This window comes from Tetrao urogallus (assembly GCF_951394365.1).
Source record: "Tetrao urogallus genome assembly, chromosome: 1".
In the NCBI taxonomy this organism is placed as follows: domain Eukaryota; kingdom Metazoa; phylum Chordata; class Aves; order Galliformes; family Phasianidae; genus Tetrao; species Tetrao urogallus.
In genome coordinates, this window is record NC_136813.1 from 52,508,812 (window position 1) to 52,535,334 (window position 26,523).

Consider the following 26,523-nt stretch of genomic DNA (forward strand, 5'->3'; position numbering starts at 1 on the left):
GCCAGTGCTCCGGCATCCACAAGTGCAGCACTGCTCCTGGTGTTCAGAGGGAACTTCCTGGGCTGCAGTTTTTGCCCACAGCCTCTTGTCTTGGCACAGGGCACCACAGAAAAGAACCTGGCTGCATCCTCTGTGTACTCTCTTCAGGTACTTATAGGCATTGATGAGTCTCCCTGAGCCTCCTCTTCACCAGACTGGGCAGTCCCAGCTCTTGGCCTCTGCTCACAGGGCAGACGTTTTGAACTCTCAGTTCTGAAGAAATGCACATGGTCATTCCTGCCAAATTTTACTCATTTGGTATGTATCTCCCTTCTTTTAGGTTAGTTTTAAGCCACTTCTAAACTCTCATGCTGATGCTCTGAAGCACTGTGCTATGTGTGTTAATGAGCTGCTGGGCATCGGCTCACTACTGATGTTTATACATCGGTGCTTACCCAGCCTGGTGCCAGCCTGTGACCTGGATCTGCTGCACTGCCTCACAGACTAGGGCTGCAGGGAGGCATCAGTCCCAACCCCTCTGCCATACAGCTTTCCTCGCTGCCTTACAGGGCACGTCCCAAACAGCCATCCGTCAAAGGACGTGGGGATACACATACCTCAAATATTTACGGTGCCTGCACTTTGAGACTGAGACAGTTCACTCACATCTGTGTGCGGGCCACTTTTAAAACATCAAAATAAACCATCTGGCTGCGCAACTGTTTCTAATTACTCCCCTGCCTAGACTGTAAACTTCAGGGTTTGGCACCGGCCTCCCTCCCAGAGCGCTGCCCAAATCCCGCTCCCAGGCAGCTAATCACCGCCACTGCAGCGCGGGGGGAGCAGCCCTGGAGCTGGGCTTGTCCAACTCACAGCTCTCCACACGCCCAGCGGCTCTGTCCGTCCATCCGTCTGTCCATCCACTGTCTGTCCATCTACCCAAGGGAGGCAGCAGGGGCACGGTTGGCACAATGCACGCGCAGAGGCTGCTGGGACTGGTGCTGCTGATGGTGTCGGTGGGTTCCCTGCCCAGTCTGCGGCCCGCCACCACCCCAGCCCTGTGGTAAGTACACTGGGGAAGTGATTTTGGGGGGTTATCACCCACCTTAGGGGATGCGTGATGGAGGTCTGGATGTGGAGAAAGCGGAGTGTTGTGCAGGTGTGAGGTATTTTGTGTCTGAGATGGAGAACGTTCACGCATTGAAGAGGGAAAAGTTGGACAGGGATGGTTGCTTATTCCCAAACCTTTGAATTCTGCTGCTCAGTAGAGTGGGAGCACGACCACAGACTATGTATGCTCCACTGTCTCAATGTAACAGCATGATGAACCTTATTTTCCTTTAGGTCTTTGCCTCTTTCAGGGCCAGCACCTGCCTATGCTTATAGACAGCAGCTCTTCTATCCCAAACCTGTAACATCTAGTATCTGAGGAGTGTGGATAATACCAACCTCAGTTGTCAGCATTCCCTAGCATGGTGAACACCTGCTTTTGGCGCTTGTCACTTGGCCTTGTTCTTTGCTCTGTTTCCTGCAATCCTGGTGAGGCAGCATCTGATTCTCCTTGTGTATGTCCTGCAAGTCCTTATCTCCACTGCATGGCAGAACTGCATGGCAGAATAGCAAATCCTCAGATCTTGCATGTGTTTTCTCCTGAATTTAATAAAATCACAGCCACTGAATTTGTGCCCAGTGATTTTGTGGAAATCAGTGATTACTGCTGCTTTCTGTTCTGATGAAAGCAAGATCCCCTATCTCTGACAACCAGAAGACTGCAAAATCATTACTTTCACAAATATAACTCTAGTAGAATCAACCATAAGTTGCTTTTTGATATTCTGTGTTCTGGTTTTGCTGCTTAGAAGTTCTGTCTTTTGTAAAACTTTTGGAATAATCCAGACCAAAAAGGTTTATAACAGATAATCAAATTGTACATGTAGTATGTATATGTGCAGATAGGTATGCATACATACCAAGTACATGTGAAAGAGATGGACCTAATGCAGTTTAACATGATAATTAATATACAACATAAGCATTCGTGCAGATAACAAGGATATTTCTGATAAAAAGGGTTAAAAACAAGTCATTTCAGGAAAATGGTAGTTTGAAAGCATAAACAAAGCTGTGGCATTAAAAGTGATGATGTGGGGAATGGCTGAAGCTGTGACAGCGAGGTGGTTTGCTCATTAGCACCTGGCTCTGACCACAGCTTCTTCTCTTGGCTGTCCTTCTCAGGAGCTCCTCGGGCAGCCCTGTTTTGTGCCTCCTGCCCCGTGCTGAGGCAGAGCTCCGGTGCCGTGTCCCGGGAGGCCCACTGTGCAGTGGCAGGGGCAGGTGCGACTGCGGGGTCTGCATCTGCCAAGTGACGGAGGCTGGCAAATATTATGGGCCGCTGTGCGAGTGCCAAGACTGGGTGTGTGAGGTCTACGACGGGAAGGTCTGTGGAGGTAAGAAGCTACTGTGGCAATTGGAGCTTTAGGAAATGAAGTCCAGAAATATGTTGGAAACACAGCGTGTAGATAGAGCAGAGACACAGTCATCTATGCATCTTACAGTTTTGTGAGATAATAGAATCATTTAGGTTGGAAAAGATCTTTGAGATCATCGAGTCCAACCATAATTTAGGATCTTTAATTTTTAACTATTTATTAGTTTTTTTGACTGAGTCTCCTGACATCGAGAAGTGGGAAAACTCTAAATGGGGTTTTTGGCTGATTGGAGGATTAAATGTCACAAGTCAAAGGAATTGCCTGTGCCATAAGATGGGACTTTGCCCACTTTTTAGCAGCAAGGGCAAAAGTAGGAGTCACATTGGTATGGAGACTCTATAAACTGCATTTTGAATCTAACACAAAATGCAAGACTGTATGCTTTTTTTTTAATGTAACATTGCTGCATTTGAACTGCTCACCTACCAGTGGTGTGCAGTTTCTATCAAGGCTTTAAACTGTTGCTAAACAATTTGTTGTGTCTTGTAATTATTTTCTTCTCCTGCTATGAGGAAGAATATTTGCTGTAACAAGTATCATGCTGAAGGGTATAAACACCAAAACAGTTTTACTCCAAGTAGAGATAATGCTGTCCAAACAGAGACTTAAAACAATGTAATTGTGTTGTGGTTTCTGAGATTTCCCCACTAACACTCTATCCTTTAATGGCAGATTAAATGGCATACATTTCTGGGACAAAATTTAGCCCCCGCCAGTTGCTGGAGCACGTCACTTGGTTTGCATCTAAACATTATCACTCTTTCATCTTTCCAGCTGTCTTTACTTAAGTTTCTGGGCTATTTCTGTCAGATTTTGGAGGGTTTTTTTCTTTAAAGAAGCTTAGAATAGGATTTTAGAGAAAAGCAAGAAGAAATGCCATCACATTCCTAAGGGGATTCAGTCTGGATCTTGATGAAACGGGTCACATGGGCACTTCATTTCTTGTGTCCCCGCTTAAACAGCTTTACCAGATTCACACAAACGTGTCATCTTTTCAGGCCAAAAACTGCAATTAGGTCAATGGGAATGTTACAGGAATTCTACTAGTAAGAGGATAATACAGATGCATTCCAGCAGTGGGTTTGGCAAATTCTGTAGGAAAAAAAGAGCAACTTACTTTAGCAACAATGTAGCTAAGAAGTCCAATACTAATATGGAAAGATCAAGAATGGGTTTATAAGAAAAATATTTGTATTTGGCACCTATGACTTTATGGAGAAACTGATTTATAGACTCTCTCGTCAGCAATATAAATCTAGTTACACAAGAAATATCTGAGGACAGATGTTCATGTCAGTGCTTGCTGCCCCAAAGGTGAATTTTCTGATCAGTGGTGTGATCTCAGTATGCTTGGTACTGTTTCTTGGGGGCAGTTATACAGTTAAACTGAAAGGTCCTCCAATTTTATTAGTTTGTTGCAAATTCAGTTATTATGTTCCTGTTAATGTCCTGTTAATGTGGCTGAAAGTTTTGCTAGTGCTTTGCTGGAAAGAGGTGCTGACAGGATAAACAAACCCAAGAGATTTCTAATGATAGTTTGTATAACACTTTATATATCAGTTTAAAAATGCAAATGTTAAGTGATAAATGTTTTTTCAAAAACATTTTTGAAAATTTTGTAGTTGTCACTCCATCTAGGTGGAGTACTGAAGCAGCATTATCACTGCATTCTCAAAAACCAAAATTCACTCATCTGCATTGAAAGTAGTAAAAAAAAAAACAAACAAAAAACCAAAAAATAGTACACATTTATGGGGAGGGAAATAGCTGAGTTTTTTTGCTTGTTTGGTTTGTATTTCTTGTCAGTAGTAGAGTCAACTTTGTTGGAGTTCAGAGTTGATCAGCACTTCAGGAGAGCAGATCCCAGGTAACTTTTTTGGAGGCTGAGATGCATAGTATGGATCTGGTCAATGGAAATCATATTCCATTCCAGTCTATGCACTCCTTCCTGGTCAGGTTTACTGTAACTGGCAAGAGGGTGATCCATGCACTGCATGACTAACATCCCCCTTGTTCCTTCCAGAAACATTCTGATGGCAAATTTGCAGGACTACTGCCCTTTCATGTGGTTGACAGTGGCATAGATATTGATCCTCAAAGACTTATGTGACTTCTTTTATTTGCCTTTCAATCCTGCGGTCTTATTTTAAAGCACGACAGAAAAACATAGATGGTATTTTGATCTCGTTACACCAGATTTTCTATGTATGCCACATACGGGGAATTTCATAATCTTGTCTTCATATTCTGAGAAAAAGATACTGATACTGCTATTACAGTAATTCACTGCATGAATTTACCACTTTCGCATACAATCAAGTCTTGTCAAGTCTCTATTAGTTTAAGTCTTTGTCTATTAGTTCCTCCTCTTAGACAAATTTAGAATATTCCATCAGAAAGAAAAATTGTATGTTGACTGTGAAGGACCATTCACTCAACAGTACCTTCTGTTTCTTTGCATTAAGCCACCAAGCTGATTTCCTAGGTATGGAATGTCTTCCTTTCTTTGAATCTTAGAGCAAATTTTTTGACTCAGTGACGAAATCATATTCCTTCTGGATGAATAGCCAAGATGTCTTACTGAATTTCTGTACCTTTTCTTTCTTCATTTTTTCATTTTTTCTTCTTCTTTTTTTTTTTTTTTCCTTCTCCCTTTCCCCCCTAGTTTTAATTTTATGTATACTGCACTATTTCATGCTAGTCTATCCTGATAAGTATAATAGCAATTGGAGCTGAGGAGGACTACATGCAGAATTTTGAGACACTAATTGAATATTCCTCTAGACAGCCAGGGCATCTGAGTTGAATGTTATTTCAAGAGAGCTACTTTTCATCCTGCCAGAGTGATGGCTTTTTCAAGTGGTTGATATGTAATCACTAGTGATATTCATATTCAGAGTTGGACAGACAGAGTTGTCTGTCACTAGTGCCAAAGATAGTTATCTTGGCGTTTCCCTGCCAATCAGTTCAGACACACTTTCACTTCCATCTCCTGTCCCAAGCTAAACAACATACTTAGTTGATCAGTATGCAGTTCTTCCACGATGCTTTCTGGGTCAGATCCACCTTCTGGACCAGATGCTGGAGACCCTTATTCAGAAGATGGAAGGCCTGAAGATAGAAGTCCATCTCTGTATCTGTTGTTTTTTGCTTTTTGCATTATGTAAGCAATAAAAAATAAATTATTCTGTAAGTAATGAAGAAAAGCAGATACAATGTCTCTCCTGTCCTTTTAATTTCCCTTGCTTGAGACTTCTCTGTCCTATTACCCTTCCAAGATGTTTCCAGATGCTTTGGAAGGAATTGTGACTAGTTTTTTCTCTTTGGGTAAGGTAATGGATGATTTTTTCAAGGAGTTAGAAACAAAGAAGAGAGTGATCCACTGGATCCCCTCTCCTCCTCAGTGGCCTTTTTATCTTCCTGCTGTACCTTGAGAGTGCAGAGAAGAGTGAAATCCCAGTACTGCCATTCTCTTTGCAGTGCTGGTGACGTTTGTATTTTGCCATTTGTTGCTGGTTTTCAAAGTAGGAGATAAAAGTAGGAAGACTACACACCACTGAATCGAAATCTCAAAATATTTATACCTCATTCAGGGCAGGAAGTGTATTTGTTGCTGTTTATTTGCAAATAGCAGTTTTGACCTCAGACACTTTCATATTGCCTTGGGCTTTCTTAGTGTATCTGGAGCCTGTGTTGTGTGCTAAGGAAAACAGAATGTGGCATGGATTCCTATCAAAGAGTTGCTTGACACATATTTGCCTGTGGTTTTGCAGAATAGAGGAAAATCAATTTTAGTGGATTTTTAAAAATGTCTTAGTTTTTGTTGCTGTTAAATATGTCTGTGATTAACAAGGGTAGAGAAAGTAAACTATGTATAAACTTCCATGACTAACTGTAGTGAGAACATTCTAGGTGTCTTAGAAAAACACTAGAGATTTTACTGCTCATATCTAATGGGGTCAGACACAACTCCGTGACAGCTGAAAAGAGTCCTATGGAAGGAAAAGGGTCCTCTATGTCCACAACTATTTGATTAGCTTTGTTTTTTCCATAGTTATTAAGATCTGATAAACAATTTTTCCCCTTCCAGACTAAAATTGAGAATGGAATTCAAAGAACTTGCAGAGCTTTTATTGTCCACAGTTTTATATTGCTGATATTCAAGATAGGTAAATTCAAGCAGTCTTGGATTCACCTGCAACTGTTGTAGTTCCAAAAGCAGTGTGTATATTCATACCAGTGACAAATGAGGAATGAAGAGAAAGGTTAGACAGAGATTTCAAAGCAGATTACTCTTGCAGCCTGGAAGGCCAACAGTATCCTGGACTGCATCAGGAAAGGGGTGACTAGCAGTGCAACAGAGGTGATTTTTCCCCTCTACCCTCTACTCTGCGCTTGTGAGGTCCTGTCTGGAGTACTGTGTTGAAGCCTGGGAACCCCAGTACAGAAAGGTGGATGTGGAGCTGTTGGTGCAGGTCTAGGGGGAAGGCATGAAGATGATCAAAGAACTGAAGCACCTCTTCTGTGAAGAAAGCATGAGGGATTCGTCCTGTTTTGTTTGGAGGAGAAGACTCCAGGAAGATGAAAAGGAGCTTACAAGAAGGAGAAGGACCAACTTTTTACACTGTCTGATAGTAATAGGACAAGGAGGAATGGCTTTAAACTAAAAGAGGAGAAATTTAAGTTAGAAGTTTAGAAGAAATTTTTTATGCAGAGGGTGGTGAGGCACTGGCACAGGCTGCCCAGAGAGTTTGTGGATGCGCCCTCTTTGGGGCCGTTCAAGGCCAGGTTGGATGGAATCCAGGGCAGCCTGATCTAGCAGCTGGCAACCCTGCCTAGGGCCGGAGGGATTGGAACTAGCTGGTCTTTAAGCCTACACCCTTTCGTGAACATACATGTTTCATTTTCATTAATATGGAGAAGATGGATGATAGATAATAAATGGTGTACTTACTGTTACAGGAGAGTGTATTAATGATCTTAACCTGCTTTGGCAGTGGATTGTTTTAGTAAGTGTTCTTATGACAGCCTTTATAAAAGAACTGACTTTCTTTGTAACTTTTTCTATGCTTATTTAAAATTCTATTATTAATAAGTTGTCCTGCAAATCATCCATTGCTTCTACTACTATAATGCAGACCTTTTGTTTCTTTCAGCTTTTATTCACCCTAAAAAGAGGGGATTTATTTCAGCCCAAACCACTTGCAATTTCTGCCCGTAATAACAGTTATACATCTAAAAACGTGTATCTATATCCAGAAGTATGTTTCTCTGCAGTCCTATGTTTCAAGTGTGAGTACGGAGTGAAAACAGTGTTCTTTAAACTATATTTTCAAAGGCTATTTTGAAACTTCCTTTCCTGTTAAGTGAATGGGTTTTTATTAGCAGACAGAGATTCTGAAGGTGGAGAGCGGGCTGAAACATCAACTCAAGCAGCAACATGATCAGATTTTCATATAAGAAATAATAAGGCTTTAAAAGAGTTTAATTGCACCTGTCTCCCTTCTTGAAAAGCAATTCCTAACGCTACTAAGACACCCTTCATCCTTTCATTTGTCCAACTGACAAGCGCCACTGACAAAAGCCAAGGTATTTTCTCATCAGTGACTTGAAAAGTGGCAGTCAGAGTCTTCCCACGAATATCTGGGTCTCTTTATGGGGAAAGTGGCCGGGAACTCTGACACTGGTCTGGAAATCAGTGGACTGAGTAATAATTTCACGATGTGGAAAATGTTGCAGCCAACCTGCTATTGCCTGGCAGCCGCATGCAGCAGCAGATGTTGTATCTGGAGAAACTGGTCACAGCACTGTGTTCCTGGGGGAAAGTTATTCCAGCAGCTTTTAAACTGGAAAGAATAGCAGCAATGAATGAGTTGTACAACTGTGGTCTGACTTTCAGAGATAAAGTTGAGGCCTTCTGTTGCAGAATCGTGGAAGTTAGTACTGCAAATGTACTTAGTTTTTTGTCTGCTGTTTTTATAGGCAGGTTAATTCTGTGGAAAGAAGATAAACAGTAATAAATGTATTTAAAATCATGAAGTGGTGTTGAAGCACTTTGCTAGAATATTATTGCAAGACTGGAGCTTCTAGTGACCATCTTTTGAATGAATTATCTTTGTTCTCACTTCTGTTGCAAGCCACAGATGATCCTCATCATGAACACAGCCAGTGTAATGAAGCATAACTCCCAGTTTGAGCTTAGGAACAGATCCAAGTGACAGCTATCACTGAAAGAAAATTGCCCATCATCTTTAAAAGGGCAGTTTCTCTAAATGGGAATTGAGAATTTAGGAGCAAGTGCAATTGAATACAGCTGCTCTCCATTTATGTGGGTTCACATACAGTTCCATTTGTAAAAATCCTTTTTATTTAAAACAGAATGCCTAAGATCAGTTTTTACAATGATCATTTCTAAACAATAGCAACAATAACAGTACAATTTTCAGCTTGCCCAGCCCTTATTTGACTTCATAAGCTTGGCATGCTCTGGAGAACTCTTTAAGCTCTGTCCTTCCTGCTTCTGTAAATGAAAACCCATCTGAGAACTACTCTGAACAAATCACTCTGAGCAACCTGTTCACAAGCTCAAGATGCAGTGCACCTTTTTCCAAAGTACGCCTTTCACATTCCCTGGCCCATCATACACAGAGACCAGAGCATTTCCCACTGCATCATTTTTCCCTAGGACTGCTTAATGAATTGAGGCATAGAGGAAAAATTTGGGAGTGTATCACTAGATTTGTTGTTGTTGTTGTTGAACCACTTTCCTTTGTATACAGTCTCTGATAAACAGAGAGGCTTAACTGTGGCATAAATTTCTGTATCACAGCAAAAAATAATTTCACACTCAAGATTTACAGTGTTCCTACGAGCCTTCTATGTGATACACAGACGCACAAGAAATGACTGAAGATGGAACTGGCAAACTCAAGTTTGAGTTATGTAATTTGTTAGATGTAGAAGTGGATCCTGTCACTCCTCTTTACTGCTGGGGATAAAAGATGTCTTAATAAAAGCTAATACTATGGCTTCTTTTTTTATCTTAACAGAAACCTATATTTTCCACTGACATAAGTCTAATGAAATCAATACAGCTATGTAAACAAGAAAATTGGTCTCCACATTTCCTCCCTTTGTTTGACCAGAGTCTCCAGTTAATAGCAGACAAATATCACAGGAACATCATACAGACTATGACATTTACTTGCAAAGAATGGTAAAATAGTAGTAATAATAATGAAATCTTCAAAGTTAAGAATGCTTTCAATCTCAACAACATTTTAACATGATTTCTGTGCTTCGTTTTTGTGTCCTTCTGTGTATATTAGTACTTGAAAAACTTCCATGTAATTCAGCAGATTGGCAGAAAATCTACCAAATGTTTTTTTCTCTAGACTTAACAGAAATGTGACTTTTGTATGAAAACATTCTGATAAATGAAAACATAATTCTTTTACAGTTAGTCTTCATTGTATTAATTAAGAAATGACACTGTTGGAACTATCCCAAGTTCTATTAAATGGTCTACTGATTTGGAAAGTTACAATTAGAAAAACATTTTTTAATTGGAAGAGCAGGATAGTTGTCAGTCTACTTTTCTTTCACCATCTTAATGCTTTTGTATATGAGCTCTGTGGGATTCTATTTTGTAAATAAGAAAATTCTAATTGCTTAGAATTTGTATCTGCTACACTTACATGCAGGTTAGAAAAGGCTCTATTCATAGATATTGTCCAGATTAGATATCATTATTTCTCCCTAAGTGGTTTCAAAGAAGCATGTCACACAAGAAGGTTTTAGATGAAGTTCTTGCAGTATAATTCATCTAAATAATACAGTAGACACAGATTTCACTTTATTTTGTGTCTAACAAATGTACTCAGATTATTTTAAAATAAAGTTATTCAACCTTGTGCTTAACTTAGCAATCTTTTTTAAGACAAGCAAGTAATTTCTGGACTCTCTTACAGACTTTTCTTCCTTTGTCTTTCAGATTTACAGGTGTTGTCTTGACTTTTCCTCCATCTTTTTCTGCACAGGCAATGATTTCTAGCCCCAGTCTGAAAATTTTGACTATCTCCAAATGCCAGATTGTTTTTCCTAATACTACTCCCTGCTCTCAGAGTCTTTGCTGCTTTTTGGGTGGTCTCTATCTGGCCCAGTTCTTTGGCACTACTCTTAACGGGTTTCCTAATCCATTCTTCTAGCTCATCAAAGAGCAATTTCTGTGAAGACCTGGGTGAGTGTTTGATCCACTTTGGCTGTCTTTACACTTCCTGGTGGCTGCTTCTCAGACCAATGACCTTTGCTGTTGTCCCAGCAGGAATTCATCAGATTTTCACAGGCTTGTAGAAGTTAACTGCAGTTGTATGAAATTAAATACTTATTGTTAAGTCATGCTTTATTCATGTGAGTGCTGTTCAGTAGTAAAAGCTCTTGGTAGAATATGACGCTAAACCATGGAATCCTTAAAATAGGCTTAAATTTTTTCCCACTTTCCCCTTTTCCCTGGCTGGAGTAGGTGGCCCAGCACACCAAAATTTTTTTGTTCATTATGTTTCTTATTTCCAAAGAGAGAACTTTTCTTGCACACAGTGTTAAAGGTTGCCTGAGGGAGGCTGTGGGATTTCTGTCACAAGGAGTGGTTCAAGAGCAGGCTGGACAAGTAGCTGTCAGAAGTGAAAAGCATCCACTTGTTTGTGCCGCCAGGCACAGAATTGGTCCAGATGATTTCTTCCAGAGATCTCTTTGAGGCTGATTTTCTTTGATGCTGCTGCTAGGCCAATTCTCTGGCCTGGTGTCCTGCCCTAGTGAGGAGTATAATGAATAAATAATGAACACCCTAGTGAGGTAGTATAATGAAATTTTTTGTCACACTATCATGTTTCTAAATGTTATAATTTGTTGAAAGGGATGACTAATCATAGTTTTTAATCTGTTGACACTGTGAACTTTCATCTTTCTTTAAAAAATAGATGTCTGTTTCCAGTTTGTGTGACCCCACTTTTAAATGACCGTTATCAAGTCTTTACGCAAGAACAATCCCACGAATGAGTTTGTTTGTTTAAAATGTAAACCTGCTTTCAACAACGAGGCATAAATCAATGTGGTGGTTTGACTTCTGTAATAAGTTGGGAGTCATTGGAAAACTTTTTTTTTAGTCAAACCTTTGTAATGGGAATAAAGTAGAGGAAGTATTAAACAGAAGCATTTCTGTTGTTTCATTTGCTCTGTTTAACCACATGCAGTCTTAGTTAATGATTGACTGAGGATAATAGGCAGGAAAATTGAATGTTTAGCCTGCAGTTTGATGTAGGATAATACATATCACAACAACAGTGGTATTCTAGAAGCTCCTTTTTCTTTTTTGGCCCCATTAAACAGCAAATAACTTAATTCCTACTTAAACAGGAACTCCATCTGTTCTGTATATTTCACTGAAAGTAAATATGTAAAAATGTTTTTTTTTTTCAGAATTTTTTTTTTTAAAATATATATAAAGCAGGATTGTACTTCTAATAAAATTATAGTCATAGACCATGTTTTGGAACACTGCCTTGGGATATGAATTTCCTATATTTTCTCAGTACAAAATTATACCTTCCTTTGCTTTGACAGCAATGGACTGTATCCTGTGTTGATGAAAACATTATGTAGATGGATGGCAAGTCAAAAGATGTGGCATTGACGGGGTATAATATTTTTATCAACCTGATTACTGTCACAGAAGTGGGAATGTGCAAATTGCTCTGCCATTCCCTTCTTCACGTTAAAATAACCCATATGTACACAGGGAAATCTGAGCACAAATCTGTATGAATATTTCTTTTTCCTTCTTTACTTCGGTAGGTCTTCCTCCATTGCCTGTGCATGTGGTCTTCCTCACAGTTCTTCTGCACATTCATGGGAAGGGAATGTGAAATTCTGCCTCTCTGTATTCTTTTCTCTTTTTCTCATGCATGAATGAAAATAAAAATATCACTGCTTATCTTTTCCTTCATTGCAGTGTCCTTCACATCCCTGTAGTGCTTCATGGAGCCATGTGGCTTCAATGGCATAAAGTCATTCATTGTTCACTGCTGCTGAGAAGTAATGATTTCCAAAGATGCTGTAATGGAAATATCTGCAATTGTAGACCAAAATGACTTTGTGGTACTTCGAAGTATTTTTATGGTAACCTTGGGAAAAAATATTTTAGAGGGTGTGTTATGTTGCTCCATCTGTGCTGCACAACAGAATTGTCACCTCAGAAGAGCAGTGACAAAGGCCGACCCTGAAGAGTCACATTGTCTTGACATAACGGACAGTCCCACCACACACTCTGTTCTTTCCCCTTTTGCTCTGTCTTTTCTCCCCATGTGAATCACAGAAGTGATTTTAAATGTCTTTCAGTGAGTCATATGGTATTGCTGATGGATACTATTGCTAATTCTGTTTCCACTTTCATGTCACTGTGTACAGATCCTCTCTGAGGGCTACCATTTATTTTGGTCATCTACTTGACAATTTTATAATAAGAACTTGCTTTCCTTAAGATTTCCTTTTTTTTTTTTTTTTTTTTTTTTTTTTTTTTTTTTAATGGTAATGCCAAAACCTTGAGCTATCATTTGTATTCCAAACTGTCCATTTAATTTTCTAAATCTCTTTTCAAAAATGGACCAGACTGAGCCGTACATTGGCTGCGTACGTCCTCACACCTTCTGGCAAGCATCAGCAGCCAAGAATTCCACTCTATTGTGGCTTATTGGTTGGCTGAAAAAGAATCTAAATGTACGCAGAAAATGTAATGTGGTGGAAGTGAGAGAAAAAAAAGGTTTGAAGGTTGAAAACAAATGTAAAGAATTTGTATACAAGCAGCAGCTGGAATGTATGAGAATATATGCATTACAAAGTGTTCCTCAGAGCTGGAAAGCACAAGTCTGACTTAGCAGCCATATTTTTTAAGCTCTGAACTAATTTTATGATGATAACATTCACAAAATTTCTAATCCAGTGGCTTCTTTCAGTCTGTAAGTGAAGGAGACAAAAACCAGAAGACATTGTGCATGTGGAAGGGGAGACTAAACTGGCAGATGCCAAAAGTTGATAGAGAAATACAATCAGCTTTCCAGGTGAAAAGGTAGGTGGGAAAATCCTGTTTTAGAACAACTGGATAGACAAGACAGAACTCTGGAAAAAATGTGAGAGAGAGCCAAAAAATGAGATGAGTTTAAAATTAGAACAGATGCGACTCAAATGCACAGGAACAACTCTGTGAGCAGCACTTCACCATCTAAACACCAAAAACATTCTTCTGAGTACTGTAGATACAAGTTGGTGCCAAGTCAGGTTGAATTTTTATTCTTAGTTTTGAGATGTGAACCTTAAAGTCTCACTGTACAGTAAAGGAATTATAAGCATTTTAAATGTTTTTAATTGCCACCCATTCTGCTGCTCTTGCATGTAGTTTTACTGCTGGAAGAATGTGTATTTTGGCCAAAGGCACACTTTGATATACCTGGTTTTCAAGTACTTCCAGAGGTTATATAACAACATAAGTTCTACTGGGAATTTCTTGGTCTATAGAATTGTCTTGAAACAACATTTTTCTTTGCAAGATACTGCTCTAGTGCTGCATTCAGATTTCAGTTCATTTTTGTATGCTGCTTTCCAAAATGTTATGGTAAGATATGCCATACAAGGCTCTCTGAAGATAACATATTACGTACCATTTACATCAGCCCAACCCTCAAATTCAATGTTTTTGTTTTTTTTCTTAAACATTTTTCCTTCTGTAGTTTGACAGGTTTGGAACATTGGATAAATTTTGGTCTTTTGCACTAAGAAACTGAGAACATTCTTTAATTCACAAGTATAGGGAATCATAAGTGATAAAGATCTGTGCAGTTTTCTGAATAGGTTTGTGGGTTTCTGTCTGTTTTAAACTAATACCTTCATGAACTTTCAAGATATATTTTTTGATTCCTAAGTAATGAAATGCGGTCCTCTTAATCCCATAGAGAATTAGAGTTGGTAAAGTGACAGAAACACTGGTATTGGAACAAATAGTGTAGAGTATACCTAGAGGCAACTGTTCATCTTGGATAAGCAAGAAGATTTCATCAGAGGATTAAAGAAAGGATTTCAACACAGAAGATGAAAGGAAGAAGAGACAAATAGGCACAAGGCTGCTAATATCTGTTAGAAAAAACATATGTATTTCCTCATTACTTTGCCTGCCAGAAAAAAAAAGACCAGTGTTTGTAGTGGTTGTGGTGAAGTTAGAACATACAGAAAGGACTCAGTTACAAGTGGCAGATGTTGCACAGGAATATGTTTCTCAGGCAGCAAAAATGACTGGCTTAGGAAAATTGAACTAGAGGGACATTAACATCAACTACACTGAGACAACATTTTCAGGCTCTTATTACCACTGGTATTGGTAGTAGCCACCTCTGTGTTACCATATTGTTTATTTTGTACACTTCCACAAGAGGCAGACTAACCTCCATATCAAAAGAGGAGTTTCTACTCTCCTTTCTGAAATCCAGTTGTACAGTTAAGCTCTGCTCCCCACCAAGAATCTATTTAATGTCAGAATCGATCAATTATTTTATTTATTTTCATGAGAAATGCTAGTTTTCATGCAGAAATTTTGATGGAAAAGAAATGAATATATGAGTTTACTTTCCCCAAGGCATATTCCTTTTTCTATATACCCCCTAAAAAACACCAGATATAATAATGCATTTTTACATGTATATGTGCCATCACAAAATAAGGCTTGCTTGATCTCAGTGCTATTATGTTTTACCATCTTGTTCCATCAATGTCAGTTAAACTGTAAAAGCAGGAAGATGGTGATGGTTTGCAGCCAGCCTATTAGAATAGAATTACTTTAGATTGGAAGGGACCTGAGCAGCTCAGCTGTCCCAGACTCCTGCTAAATGCAGGGCCAGCTTCGAACTGGGATCAGTTGCTCAGAGTCATCACAGATGTCAAAACATGTCTATTTGTCAGGCTAAAAAGACTCAAAAGAAGTACAAATGCACTTCTGCTGAAATAGTGCTTAATTTATCTGACTCATTTAACAGAAATTAGAAACAGTTAAAAATATTTTGTGACATAAGGTGAGATGGGTTATGAAACCAAACCAATTTATTTAGCCAATTTCTTTATTAAAAGTGTAATATTTTTATTATGAGAATTGTTATTTAGAAATCTATAATTCAAATTAGAAACAAAAAGCAGCTCTTGAAATAAGCAGAAGCAGATTTTTTTTTTTTTTTTTTTTTGTGTCTTGGATTGTCTTTTAAGAAATGGCTGTTAATTAGGCTAGTTCTGCCTCACTTATTAGCATGCTGTCAGTCCATCTGCCCTAGGCTACTTGTAGTATCTTACGTTTCTCTGATGTCTTCAGCCTCCAATAGACATCTTTTTCTACTGAATACAAAGTAAATGACTGAGTTGATTATTCCTAGGTTTTTCCATGAAGTACATGAAGTAGTCATGAACATGACTACATGAAGTAGTCCTGCAGTGGAGCATTTTTGAAGTTGTAGGACCTTAAATGTTCATCAGGAGAAGATAACCTGAAAGAGCAAACATGAAAATTTCATCTTTCAACTAAAAAACAAAGAATATCTGATTTTTTCTTGGGACCTACCATTGCACTATTAGCATAGAAACCAATCATAAAAATACTATATGTGTCAGACTTTGTGTCTAATAGGAGGTCATCATTAATCAAAAGCAGTGACATGGTTCGTCACAGCTGTGTCAAGTTGTGTTGCCACTGGTCACTGGACGCTTAGTGACTCCAAGACTCCTGATTTCCATGAAGTTTGGCTGAATGTCTGTTCTAGCACTTGATTACAGCCTTGTAAAGGCAACTACTTTGGTACTGTTTAAACACTAGATTAAAAATTGGAAGATCATGTTGCCCCAGCTCAGTTTGTCTTTAGGACAGTTTAACTTTATGTGTCTCATATTCTTTTCTATAAGTGAAACATTATGCTTACCATCTATTTTAGAAAGTAGTTGAAGACTTCAGAGGTCTTTGGTTTTAAAAATATTGACAGTATTGATTCCAAATAGTCTGGGTTTGTCTTTTAAGCCTGACATCAGGAATAAAACTACCAACAGAAAGTTAAATAAAAAACCTGCCTGAGATCTATTCATCCATCAGCAGGGAAGTAAACAGTTTATGATTGCCTGCCTTACTTTTCTATTACTGTCTATTTGTTCTTCCTACCCTGTTATTACTCCATGGATCCGCCGAAATATCCTCTGATTCACTTTCAAACTATTTTCAGAAACACCTCTTAATTCTGGCTTTATATTTCATTGTTTATTAAATAAGAAAAGGTATTAGAGATTTGCTTTATTATGAAGTTCTGCCTAGTCCTGAGAACTTAATGCTGTGTGAGATTTCAGTTTGGTAGAAACTGAAAACTGATTTCCTTGATAAAATATATACCAGGAAATGCAGGTAGCAACAGTAGGAGGCCCTGGATTGCCTCTCCTTTGGTAATAAGAAAGGATAAGGCAGCCTTGCTTCAGCGGGATGGATAGTCTTCTGACATCACCTCTTCATCTGTTTATGAGGGTGGGTAGAGATAGAAGGGGGAGTGGTCTTAAACTGAGACAAGGGAGATTTAGGTTAGATATTAGGAAGAAGTTTTTCACACAGAGGGTGGTGACGCACTGGAACAGGTTGTCCAAGGAGGCTGTGGATGCCCCATCCCTGGAGGCATTCAAGGCCAGGCTGGATGTGGCTCTGGGCAGCCTGGTCTGCTGGTTGGCGACCTGCAGAAAGCAGGGGGTTGAAACTGGATGATCATTGTGGTCCTTTTCAACCCAGGCCATTCTATGATTCTATGATTCTATAATTCTATGATTATGTGTTCCACTTTGATTTTTAACATTTTCTTGTACCCTTTAGCTTTCTAAACAATGTGTCTGTAAATTTTTAATTATCACTTTGTTGTTATGCCTTGCATGTGAAGAAGGGAGAGATGCTCATGCTACTAGAAAGTCACCAGGCTCACTCAAGTGGATGGCTGATTCCTTGACTGTCTTGAAGGTGGTGAGCAAGCACATGAATGCAGCCCACCCCAGGACATGGAGAAAATATGTTTGCTTTCTAGAAAGGCATACTGCCTGCAATTACTGTCTGTCTCATATGCCTGTGATTTCCTGTGTGTAATTTAACTTGTTTATCTGACCAAAGCATTTAATTCCCCACTCACCCAGAGCAAAGGTTAGAAATGTGGAGCTCCACAGGTTTGCTGGATGTCTTCATGCACCTACTGGGGTGTGTACCAGGACAGAACCAGTTTTGTGGCCTAAATAAGGTGAACCAAGGAGGCTCTGCATGCAGGAGTAATATGCTTCCAGGGCTGTACCAGCTCCCAGAGAAATGGTGGCTAGGCTTTGAACAAGGAGACAGGAGGACACCAGATCCAGGTTTTTGGCCTGACATGCCATCCTGGTAAATATTTATGTCAGATAATACAGCATATGGTAAGCCAGAAAGTCTTGGGATACTCTGTTCATTTTTCCCTATTAAAAAACAAGTAATTCCATTGTAAGTATACAAGAATGATGCAATTCAAAGCAGAACGAGATCCCAAAGTGACATTTTGTGTTCATTTCTTAATTCAGATCTATGTATTCCTATAGGAAATTTAATTCAATGACTTAAAGGATTTCCTTTTCTTTTTTCCTTCTCTATTTGCCTTTACTTTCTTATTCTTTCTCTAATATTTTTGGCATATAGTGTCAATGTTGCTTTAGCATTATTGAATGCATTCTGTAATTTACTACTGAGGATGACACGTTGCTCCTGGGGATTTTTGTGTATTGGATTTTGATTTAAAAATAGAATACAGAAAGGTTATGGGGAAAAAGTGTAGCAATACCCTTGCCAAATGAAGTCACCACTTTTAGGATCATCTTTATCCCTTACCTAATATTATTCTATAGAAAGATTTAAAACATTTTTTTATTTGTTGAGTAAGGCAATGATACATTTTTCCTAACTTTTATCAGAAAAGTAAAAGTTACTGTCGTGCTCCAACACTCAAAATCCTTTTTATTTTTAATAACAAAACAAGGAAACAAAGAAAACCATAATAATTTTAGAAGAAATTGATAATAATTTTTAGAGTAAATAGTTCTTTGGGGATGTCAACAATTTGCTGTACAGAATTGTCATTAAGAGCTTTTAAATGATTAGATGTAAATTTCTCAAAGCACTTTTTGAAAATGTGCCACTGACATCTAAAGAACATTTTATTGTCCCCAGTGTTTTCGGCCTATTCTCACAAAGCATGCTTAAATTAACATTCTAATTCTGTGTCTTTCACCAGTCACTCTATTTTCCTAGGAAAGCATATTTTCTGCCTTGGGATCTTTTGCCTTACTTGTTTGAATACAAGCCTTTTTACTGTGAACATACTTTGCATTATGGCTAGGATAATGAAAGGAATTGTTTATTACGCCTCTTTTCACTCGCTTACTCAAATAAAGACCAAGAAATCTGTTTCCAGCTTAGACCTCCATTTGTGCAATTTGCATTTTTAAAGTTACTTTTACTATTCTTGTTATCTTATTGATAAAATATTAATAGATTTTAATACTTCTTAAGCCCACATTGCTTACATCATTTAAAGCTTCCTTTTATTTCCTTAGATAGGTCTGGAATTTGAAGTGAAATCTACTTCTGTTTAGAGAAGTGGCTTTAAAATATTATTCTGTACAAATTATTTTTCTATCAGTTTTAGATAGAAATGAATGGAAAAAGTAAAAATGATCAGCAGCCTAATTAAAACAGACGTCATGTACAATGTTAATAAAATAAAAATAACAAAGGCAAATTGGATGACAAGTGCGTATCTTACAAATTAAAAAACATTAAAGAATTGACAGTATTGTCTATTTCCTTCTCCTTTTTCCTCCATCTCCACTTCTTTCCCTTTAATTACAAGACATTTGTTCTTACAGAATGTAGTTAGGAGAGGAAAAGATGATAAATGCTGAAATACTTATTAGCAACAGCTTTGATGTGTTAAATTATCTATTAAAACTAAATCAAAATACCTGAAGTAAGAAACTAAGCAGACAAATACTATGCAAGATGACAAATTTAGGCAGTTTGATATGTAAGGCTTTCAATTGTTTTTAAAAATTTCTGTGGTACCATGAAGTGCTCAAAAGGAAACACAAGCAGCATCTACTCTTGTAGTGTCTTATTTTGATTATATGTAGCCCATCTGTCACATGAATACAGTATGGTAGATAATTAAAAAGAGCACAACCACTGTTGCCACCACATCAGGAAAGCATGTAAAAATAAGATATTTGTCAAGTGTTATGCCCCATTCTTGGACTGTGGAAGTTTAAAAATTCTGAGAACACCATGCAAGTTGTTAACACTGCTGAGAGATTTGTACTTTCTGAGAAGAGGAATACTTCTTCCATGAGTATTATTTTTCTGTATTTGGATAGAATAACACGCTGACATCATTTGAAGATGGGGAAAAATGCTATCTCATTCCTTTACCAGGAAGAGTGAAATTAAGCATTGCTTACTGGCACTGTAAATTATAATTAAAACAAAAAATTTAAGAGTGAAAATGTTATGTTCCAAGGTTAGCAGGTGATGGTGAGCTTATACAGTATTTCTGAAGAACTGAAGAGTGCTATATAATAGTACCATTAAAAGAAAAGCAAACAAAAGCCCAAACAAACAAATGGAATAATCCAGGTGACCTACAATGTAGTCTGAGTTTGAGGTGAAATAACAGAATGATCAATATGGGATTGAGTTATAAATAATTAAAGAATAAGAACAGTCAACATTCTGACAGTCAGCCTAGCTTTATGGAAAGTGCTATTTTAAAATGACTTTTCTTCAAGATATCTTAAATTCACTCATTGAAGAAATTACAAATTTCGTTGCTGCATCTCAAATTATGGAGCATTCAGGGATAGTTCAAATCTTGCCTGCACTGCTCTGTCTACACTTAGCTAGGTTTACCATTTGTATTTGCTATCCTTGCCATTTCAATTTTGTAGTTGAAATACCTAAGGTGGGTGCTTGCTTCCTCTCCTGTGTTTAATGAGGCTACTCTTGTTTCTGCAGAGTCAGGCCCAAAGGACCACATCACAAGGGGTAGCAATTGAAATAAACTGCCTGCAAAATAATGGAGCTTTTATTTTTTTTTCTTTGGTGTCTTAACCAATGTAGAAAATTTTACCAATCCAGAAAAAAAATTGTTCAAGCCATCAGCATGGGTTTTCCTACACTAGTGTGATTACTAGTTATCTGGGTAGAGGTGAACTGGTTCCTTAGTCAAGAATATGTTCTTGGGCTCAGTGCATAGTCAACTACGTCTGGCAGTCCAAGATTAACAGTTTCCACTACAAATTTATGAGTCTACTAAATGTACTCCTTTTACAAGGTGAAAACACCTTTACAGCATCAATTTGGAAATAACCAGATCTGTTTATGTGTTACCAACAAATACTGAAGTTTTGTGAGTCAGTATTAGGATGATCTTTAGGGCATAGAACAGTTATATATATAACTGACATCAGTGATACCTACATGATCCATCTTCTCTGAAAGGATTTCCACTGAATGTTGGAAATGGATCTGACATTTGACGATAAGCAAAAATAGGTCCTGGGCAGCAGGAAATCTCAAGAACATTAAAATTATGGAATAAATGCCCGCATATTCTTTTTGTCACTAATTTTGTAGTACTTATGTGACATAAAGAGGGACTGCCCCGTCTTTGTCATTCAGACCTCTCTTTTTAGAAAGATATACACATTATACAGACTGCATATCTCAGTTTCTCTTGGAAAGTGGTGAATGTATGGGAGTTCATTTGACTTAATTGTAAAAGAATCCCTGAGAAGATAGCATTTAACAATTCCTTTTGTAACAAGAAGAGACAATTGCATCTCACTGGTGTGCTGTCTAGGGATCCTTTGTGAAACTTGCTGGCTGTATGAGTGGAGAGGAAAATACTGATTGAAGTTGGAACTAACCATTACCAATAGGCAGTCTGTGAGTATTTAGAAAGGTTTTCACACTGGAAATCAGTTATGGAGACAATGAACTATTGAATAGGAAAATTAGAAGTGAATATGGCTCTGAATAAAAGTGTGTAAAAATTAGCGTAAAAATGAACAAAAATTAACGTTGAGTTTGAAATGAGAAGAATAATATTGAGGTAATATGATTTTTATTTATTCCTTAGTGTTTTTGTAATACACTTTCATTTGTTTGACAGGCTAACGAATATGCCTAAAGAGCTTAAAGATGTAGACTGAGGTTGGATATAGGGAAAAAGTCTTTTGCAGTGGGGGTGGTGAGGCATTGGAACAGGTTGCCCAGAGATGTAGTTGATGTCCCATCCCTGGAGACTTCCAGGGTGAGGCTGGACCAGGCCCTGAGCAACTTAATCTAGCTGTGTGTCCCTGTTCATTGCAGTAAAGTTGCACTAGATGGTCTTCAGATGTCCCCTACAACTCTAAGGATTCTATGATTTGATGAATCTATGATTCTATTACACTTTCTAATTTTTGTATGCTCTTCAATTAGATTCAGTAGCAAACAGTGAAAAAACAGCTATTCTTATAGACTACAGAAGGATTTAGATAAGTGACATGGATGGGTTAATAGATGAGAAATGCTATTCAACGCTCCTAAATGTAGAAGAATGTCTAAGAATATGGAATAAAATACTGTGGTATCTGCCAACAGGAAGCTTGTTTCAGTGCACAGGCCAAGAGTATGATACAAGTGATGTATTGCAGAAACAAATTACTAATCCATAAACACAGTTAATGGGAGTGGGAGAAAGAAAGGACAGGAGCAAACACTATCTGGGGAGGTATTTGCCGCTGTGATAGAAAGCAACCACTTCCCTTCCAGACAAATGGAAGGATGCCTCCCAGGGAGGAAATTTGCAGGCTGTGGAAAGATTCATTGTACCATCATCTCGTTTTTGCACAGGTTTCAGCTCAGCTGTGAAATGTTCGTGGAGATCTCTCTTCTGCCGTAAGAAAAGCTTGTCTTTTGCAAAGGTCACAGCAGCCGGCATTGCCACCAATAGGTGGTGTTAGAGCCTTACCTCAGCATGAATTCGGTGCTTTTGAGGAAGAGAGATTAAATCCTCCCTGTGCGAATTGAAATTGCTGGCTGGGTCCAAGATGTACCTACTGTTTCTTAAAAAAATGATAATAGTAATAATAAAACTTATGCCATTGGCTTTGAAACAGTGGCACCTGAGGAAAATATCTGCTGATTCCTTAGGAGACTATTAATTGTTAGGACAGCAGACCTGCATCTCTCTTGTCAAGTAGACTTACATGAAAACACAATACCTGGTAAAGTATTTCTGTGGCTGTGTCCACTATCAACATTTTCATCGTGGTGACTGTGAGGTGCAGCACCTGGCAGAGTCAGGCAAACACTTCCTAACACGGGGAGGAAATTGATCCTCCGAAGTTCTGCAGGGAACAGAAAATTTACAAAGTTAGACAGGCAGAAGTTGCAGGAGGCTTTTGGTAGGACTGTCCCTACGTAGTTCCAGGTGGGAAATAACTTGAGGCTTTCTTCTAAGGGAGTTCAAGCTGATGCAAGGAAAGAAGTCATAGAAAGAAATCTCAAACTTGCTGATGCAAAAGAATAGCTGTTTAGCCAGATGGTACTGGGCTTTTGAACTTCAGACCTGAACAACCTAATTTATGGGATTGAAAAAGCAATTATTATAAACAAGAGCATGCAGACGGCCAGAGAAATCCAGCTCCCACTTAACTGGATTTGGTTCTTGTGAGAAATTGCATTTCCAGTGCAGTTGGATGAGGAATTAATTTTGCTTAAAGGAAAGTCAGGAGTTCTGAGAGTTTTTTTAAAGCTTGAGCTTGGCAATGCTCCCTTGCCTGATGTAGGTAGAACAGATGTGCCCTGGAGGATGAAGGGAGGAAGGACATTGGGGTCCTCTGGAGGTGACTGCACCATTCACTGTTCTGCAGATTTCAGATGTGCACAAAATTTCTCACAGTAGGCATTGTTGGGATTGCCGTTGTCTGAGAGCCTCCTTGTGTGGCTGATGCAACATGAAAAAGCTTTTAAGGAATGAAAGTGTGTCTCACTGCTGTCCCTAAGGGCACAATTCAGAATTTCTCTTAGTTGAACAAGCTGATGACATCAGTAGATGCAAACTTGGAAGTCACAAGTGAAACAGGCAACAAGATTTTCATGAGTAAACTTATGTTTATGGATGATGTATATATTTTTTACATTTACGAGTTTACATTTTGAACCACTGGGCTTCCAGTAATCTTTGTGCAATTTTGAGTTATGGCATCTATGAAAATGGATATGCAAATAAACTTTTCAAACAAGTCTGGAATACGAACTGCACTAGAGAATGCTGTCACGGCAGGCTGATGGTGGTGAGACTGTGAATGAATTAGGGGCCTCATTATAAAGAACAGGCAAAGAAATATGACTTTTCTAAAGACACAGGCATTTCTGCTGAAGAATACTCCATGTACGCTGTTATCAATGCAACTCATGAATTTATTGATTCACTTATCAACCCACTGGTGAATGATGGTAATAGGACTTCTCTCGCAGAAAGCTTGAAGAGAATGCTAAAGACACATTTTCATGATAATGAGCTATCAGAAAAGTGCAAAGAAAATCAAGTGGTAGAAAGAAGTATAGGCCAAACTTTTGCTGGGAGCAGCACACGTGCTCAGCAGTGGTGGTAACATATCACGTGGTACAGTCAACCTCAACAACAACTGAAGCAACTATTTCTAGAACATCCGAGGTCTCGACTTGGATGATGCTCATGAAATGATTGTGCAGATAATACAGGTCTCCAGGAGCGGTAGAGCTATTGGAGCTGTGTGCTGGAGGGCATTCTGTCATCAAGAGATGAAGCTGCAGGAGGCAGTATTAGAGATGATCAAAAGGAGATTAACCTGATTTGTCTGAGGCCATGCAGCCACAGGAGCCTGAGTTCTCAGATGAACTTGAGGAGGGTAGTTTAGACTATTCTCTCTGCTGTTCTTCCCTGCAATATATCTAGGAGAGGCCTGGAGCACATCAAGCATGACTACATGCCTCTAGGAATCAGGGTCAAGGCTTTGGGAACTCAGGTTTCTTTCTCCTTGACCCTATGGGTCATGGAGGAAAGATTCTTACATTTGAGCAGAAGTCCCAGTTCACACATATCTAGTTATTCCTCTAGCTTTTGTGGATCTCTTCAGAAAAGGAGTAAGTAAAGTGTCTAAAAATGCTTTAGAAAAAGAAAATATACTCCCTTAAAATAGTTTAAAATTTGAAGTATTATTGGCCTTGATAATAATCTTCATTAGGTCTCCAAAATGTACAGAAGCAACTTTTCTTTATTTTGTTTTGATGCACAATATTCAGTGCAGGCTAATATTTCTGTAACTAGTAGAACACCTGTAAAAGAAATAAACTTCAATAAGTTTTCTGAGTATTTTTTAAACTTAATGTGTGCTGTTCATTAGCAAAAATACTGCGTTCCTTACAAGAACAGTCCCAGTTGGTGGACACTGGAAAACCATACTTCTTTCATTTCCTTTTAAGAGAGATTTTATTCACTTAGACTTTCTAGGCATCTGCTAAAGATTAGATTTTAAATTATCCTGTGGGCATTGCGGATCTGCATGAATGTTTATATTTATTTTAAATTACTTCTGTTATACTTAAATGGTAATAAATCAAAGTTTTGTCTCTTCTTCCATGGAAAGCATTTCAAATTCAAATATAGAAAGAAAAGTCTCATAATTGACACTTATTAAGTAGCGACATCATAGGTACTCATGGTAAGCTCTAGGCTGTGTTAACGTAATTATTTTGTATGCAAAAGATATCATCATGTCCTGCTGAAGAAAGCAATGAAAAGAGCACATATGTGACCACCATAAGTTTTAATTTTTCTAACTTGTAACTCTGTTATTTTGGCAGAGACATAAAAAAAAAAAAGAAGTTACCACAGTCTTCATAATTCTGCCTCAGATGGGATGACTGTAGGAGAGTCTCTTACAATTTTGCTAGAGAAACAATTGCCTTTGGTATCAGTAAAAGCTGTGGTTTTGTAAGGTCTGTAAAGTCTGTCAACAGCATCTTCACTACTTTTCTACTTTAAATGAGCAAAAGTTCATTCAAACATCCTGTTGCTCTCTATATAAACACTGGCAAATTTTATTTAGTTGTTTTTATGACTCAGCCCACAAATCTTTATTGAAATATTGTAGAAATGAATTTATGTTTCAATTACTTGGTAAAGGGTAGCAGTAGTTAAAGCAAATTAGAGATACATTTATCAATTAGATTTTTGGTAAATTTCTTGCTCCCTCAATTACTCTAGATTTCCTTGACAACAGCTGGTGAAAGCATGGTCTGAAATTAACATTTTTTTCCCTAAATGAAGCTCTACTCATTAATTTTGTACTGTAGTTATCTCTGATAGGTGTTCTGAGCTCTCGGTGCACTTATGTTGCAGAAACATCTGGTTATTGGCAGACTCTGCAGACAAATATGTTGTCAGCTTCAGAATTGTCCCCCCATTTGCTCCATGATTTTGTCATTCCTAGAAGATAGATTTATCTTCCTTAATGCCTTTCTGGGGCTGTGATTTTCTTTTTAGGATAAAGGAAATAATTAATAGGCTTTACGTTAATTAAGAAGTATTTAGAAGAGCACTGAAAGAGCTCAGGTGAAAGGAAAGTTTGGAGATAGCCTAAATTGTTCACTTGAAAATAAAAATATCATTTTGTGTTTTCTTGTAGCACTTAGTACATAAAATAGCTGAAAATGTCAGTCAGGACTATGATAGGTACTGTCCAAACAAGCTGATAACCACAATACTGCTCCAGAGACCATTGTGCCCTGCCAGTATTTGCACAGAATACTATCTCACCATACTGTATATAAATGTTTTCAATTGCAATTACTGAGGCCCGTGAGAAAGCCCCATGAGAAAGGGATTTCTGACAGTATTTCTCAAGGCAT

General features: G+C 38.2%; 1 protein-coding gene across 1 annotated transcript in view; it reads left to right on the forward strand.

Moving 5' to 3' along the window:
- Nucleotides 1–950: 950 nt before the first annotated feature.
- Nucleotides 951–26,523, forward strand: part of ITGBL1 (integrin subunit beta like 1) — a gene marked incomplete at both ends in the record, with an annotated part of 131,288 nt that continues 105,715 nt past the window's right edge. Inside the window, 2 exons of the mRNA XM_079537685.1 lie at nucleotides 951–1,042; nucleotides 2,215–2,426. Of these exons, the coding sequence (XP_079393811.1) occupies nucleotides 951–1,042; nucleotides 2,215–2,426 (304 nt within the window). The remainder of the gene's footprint in view (nucleotides 1,043–2,214; nucleotides 2,427–26,523) is intronic.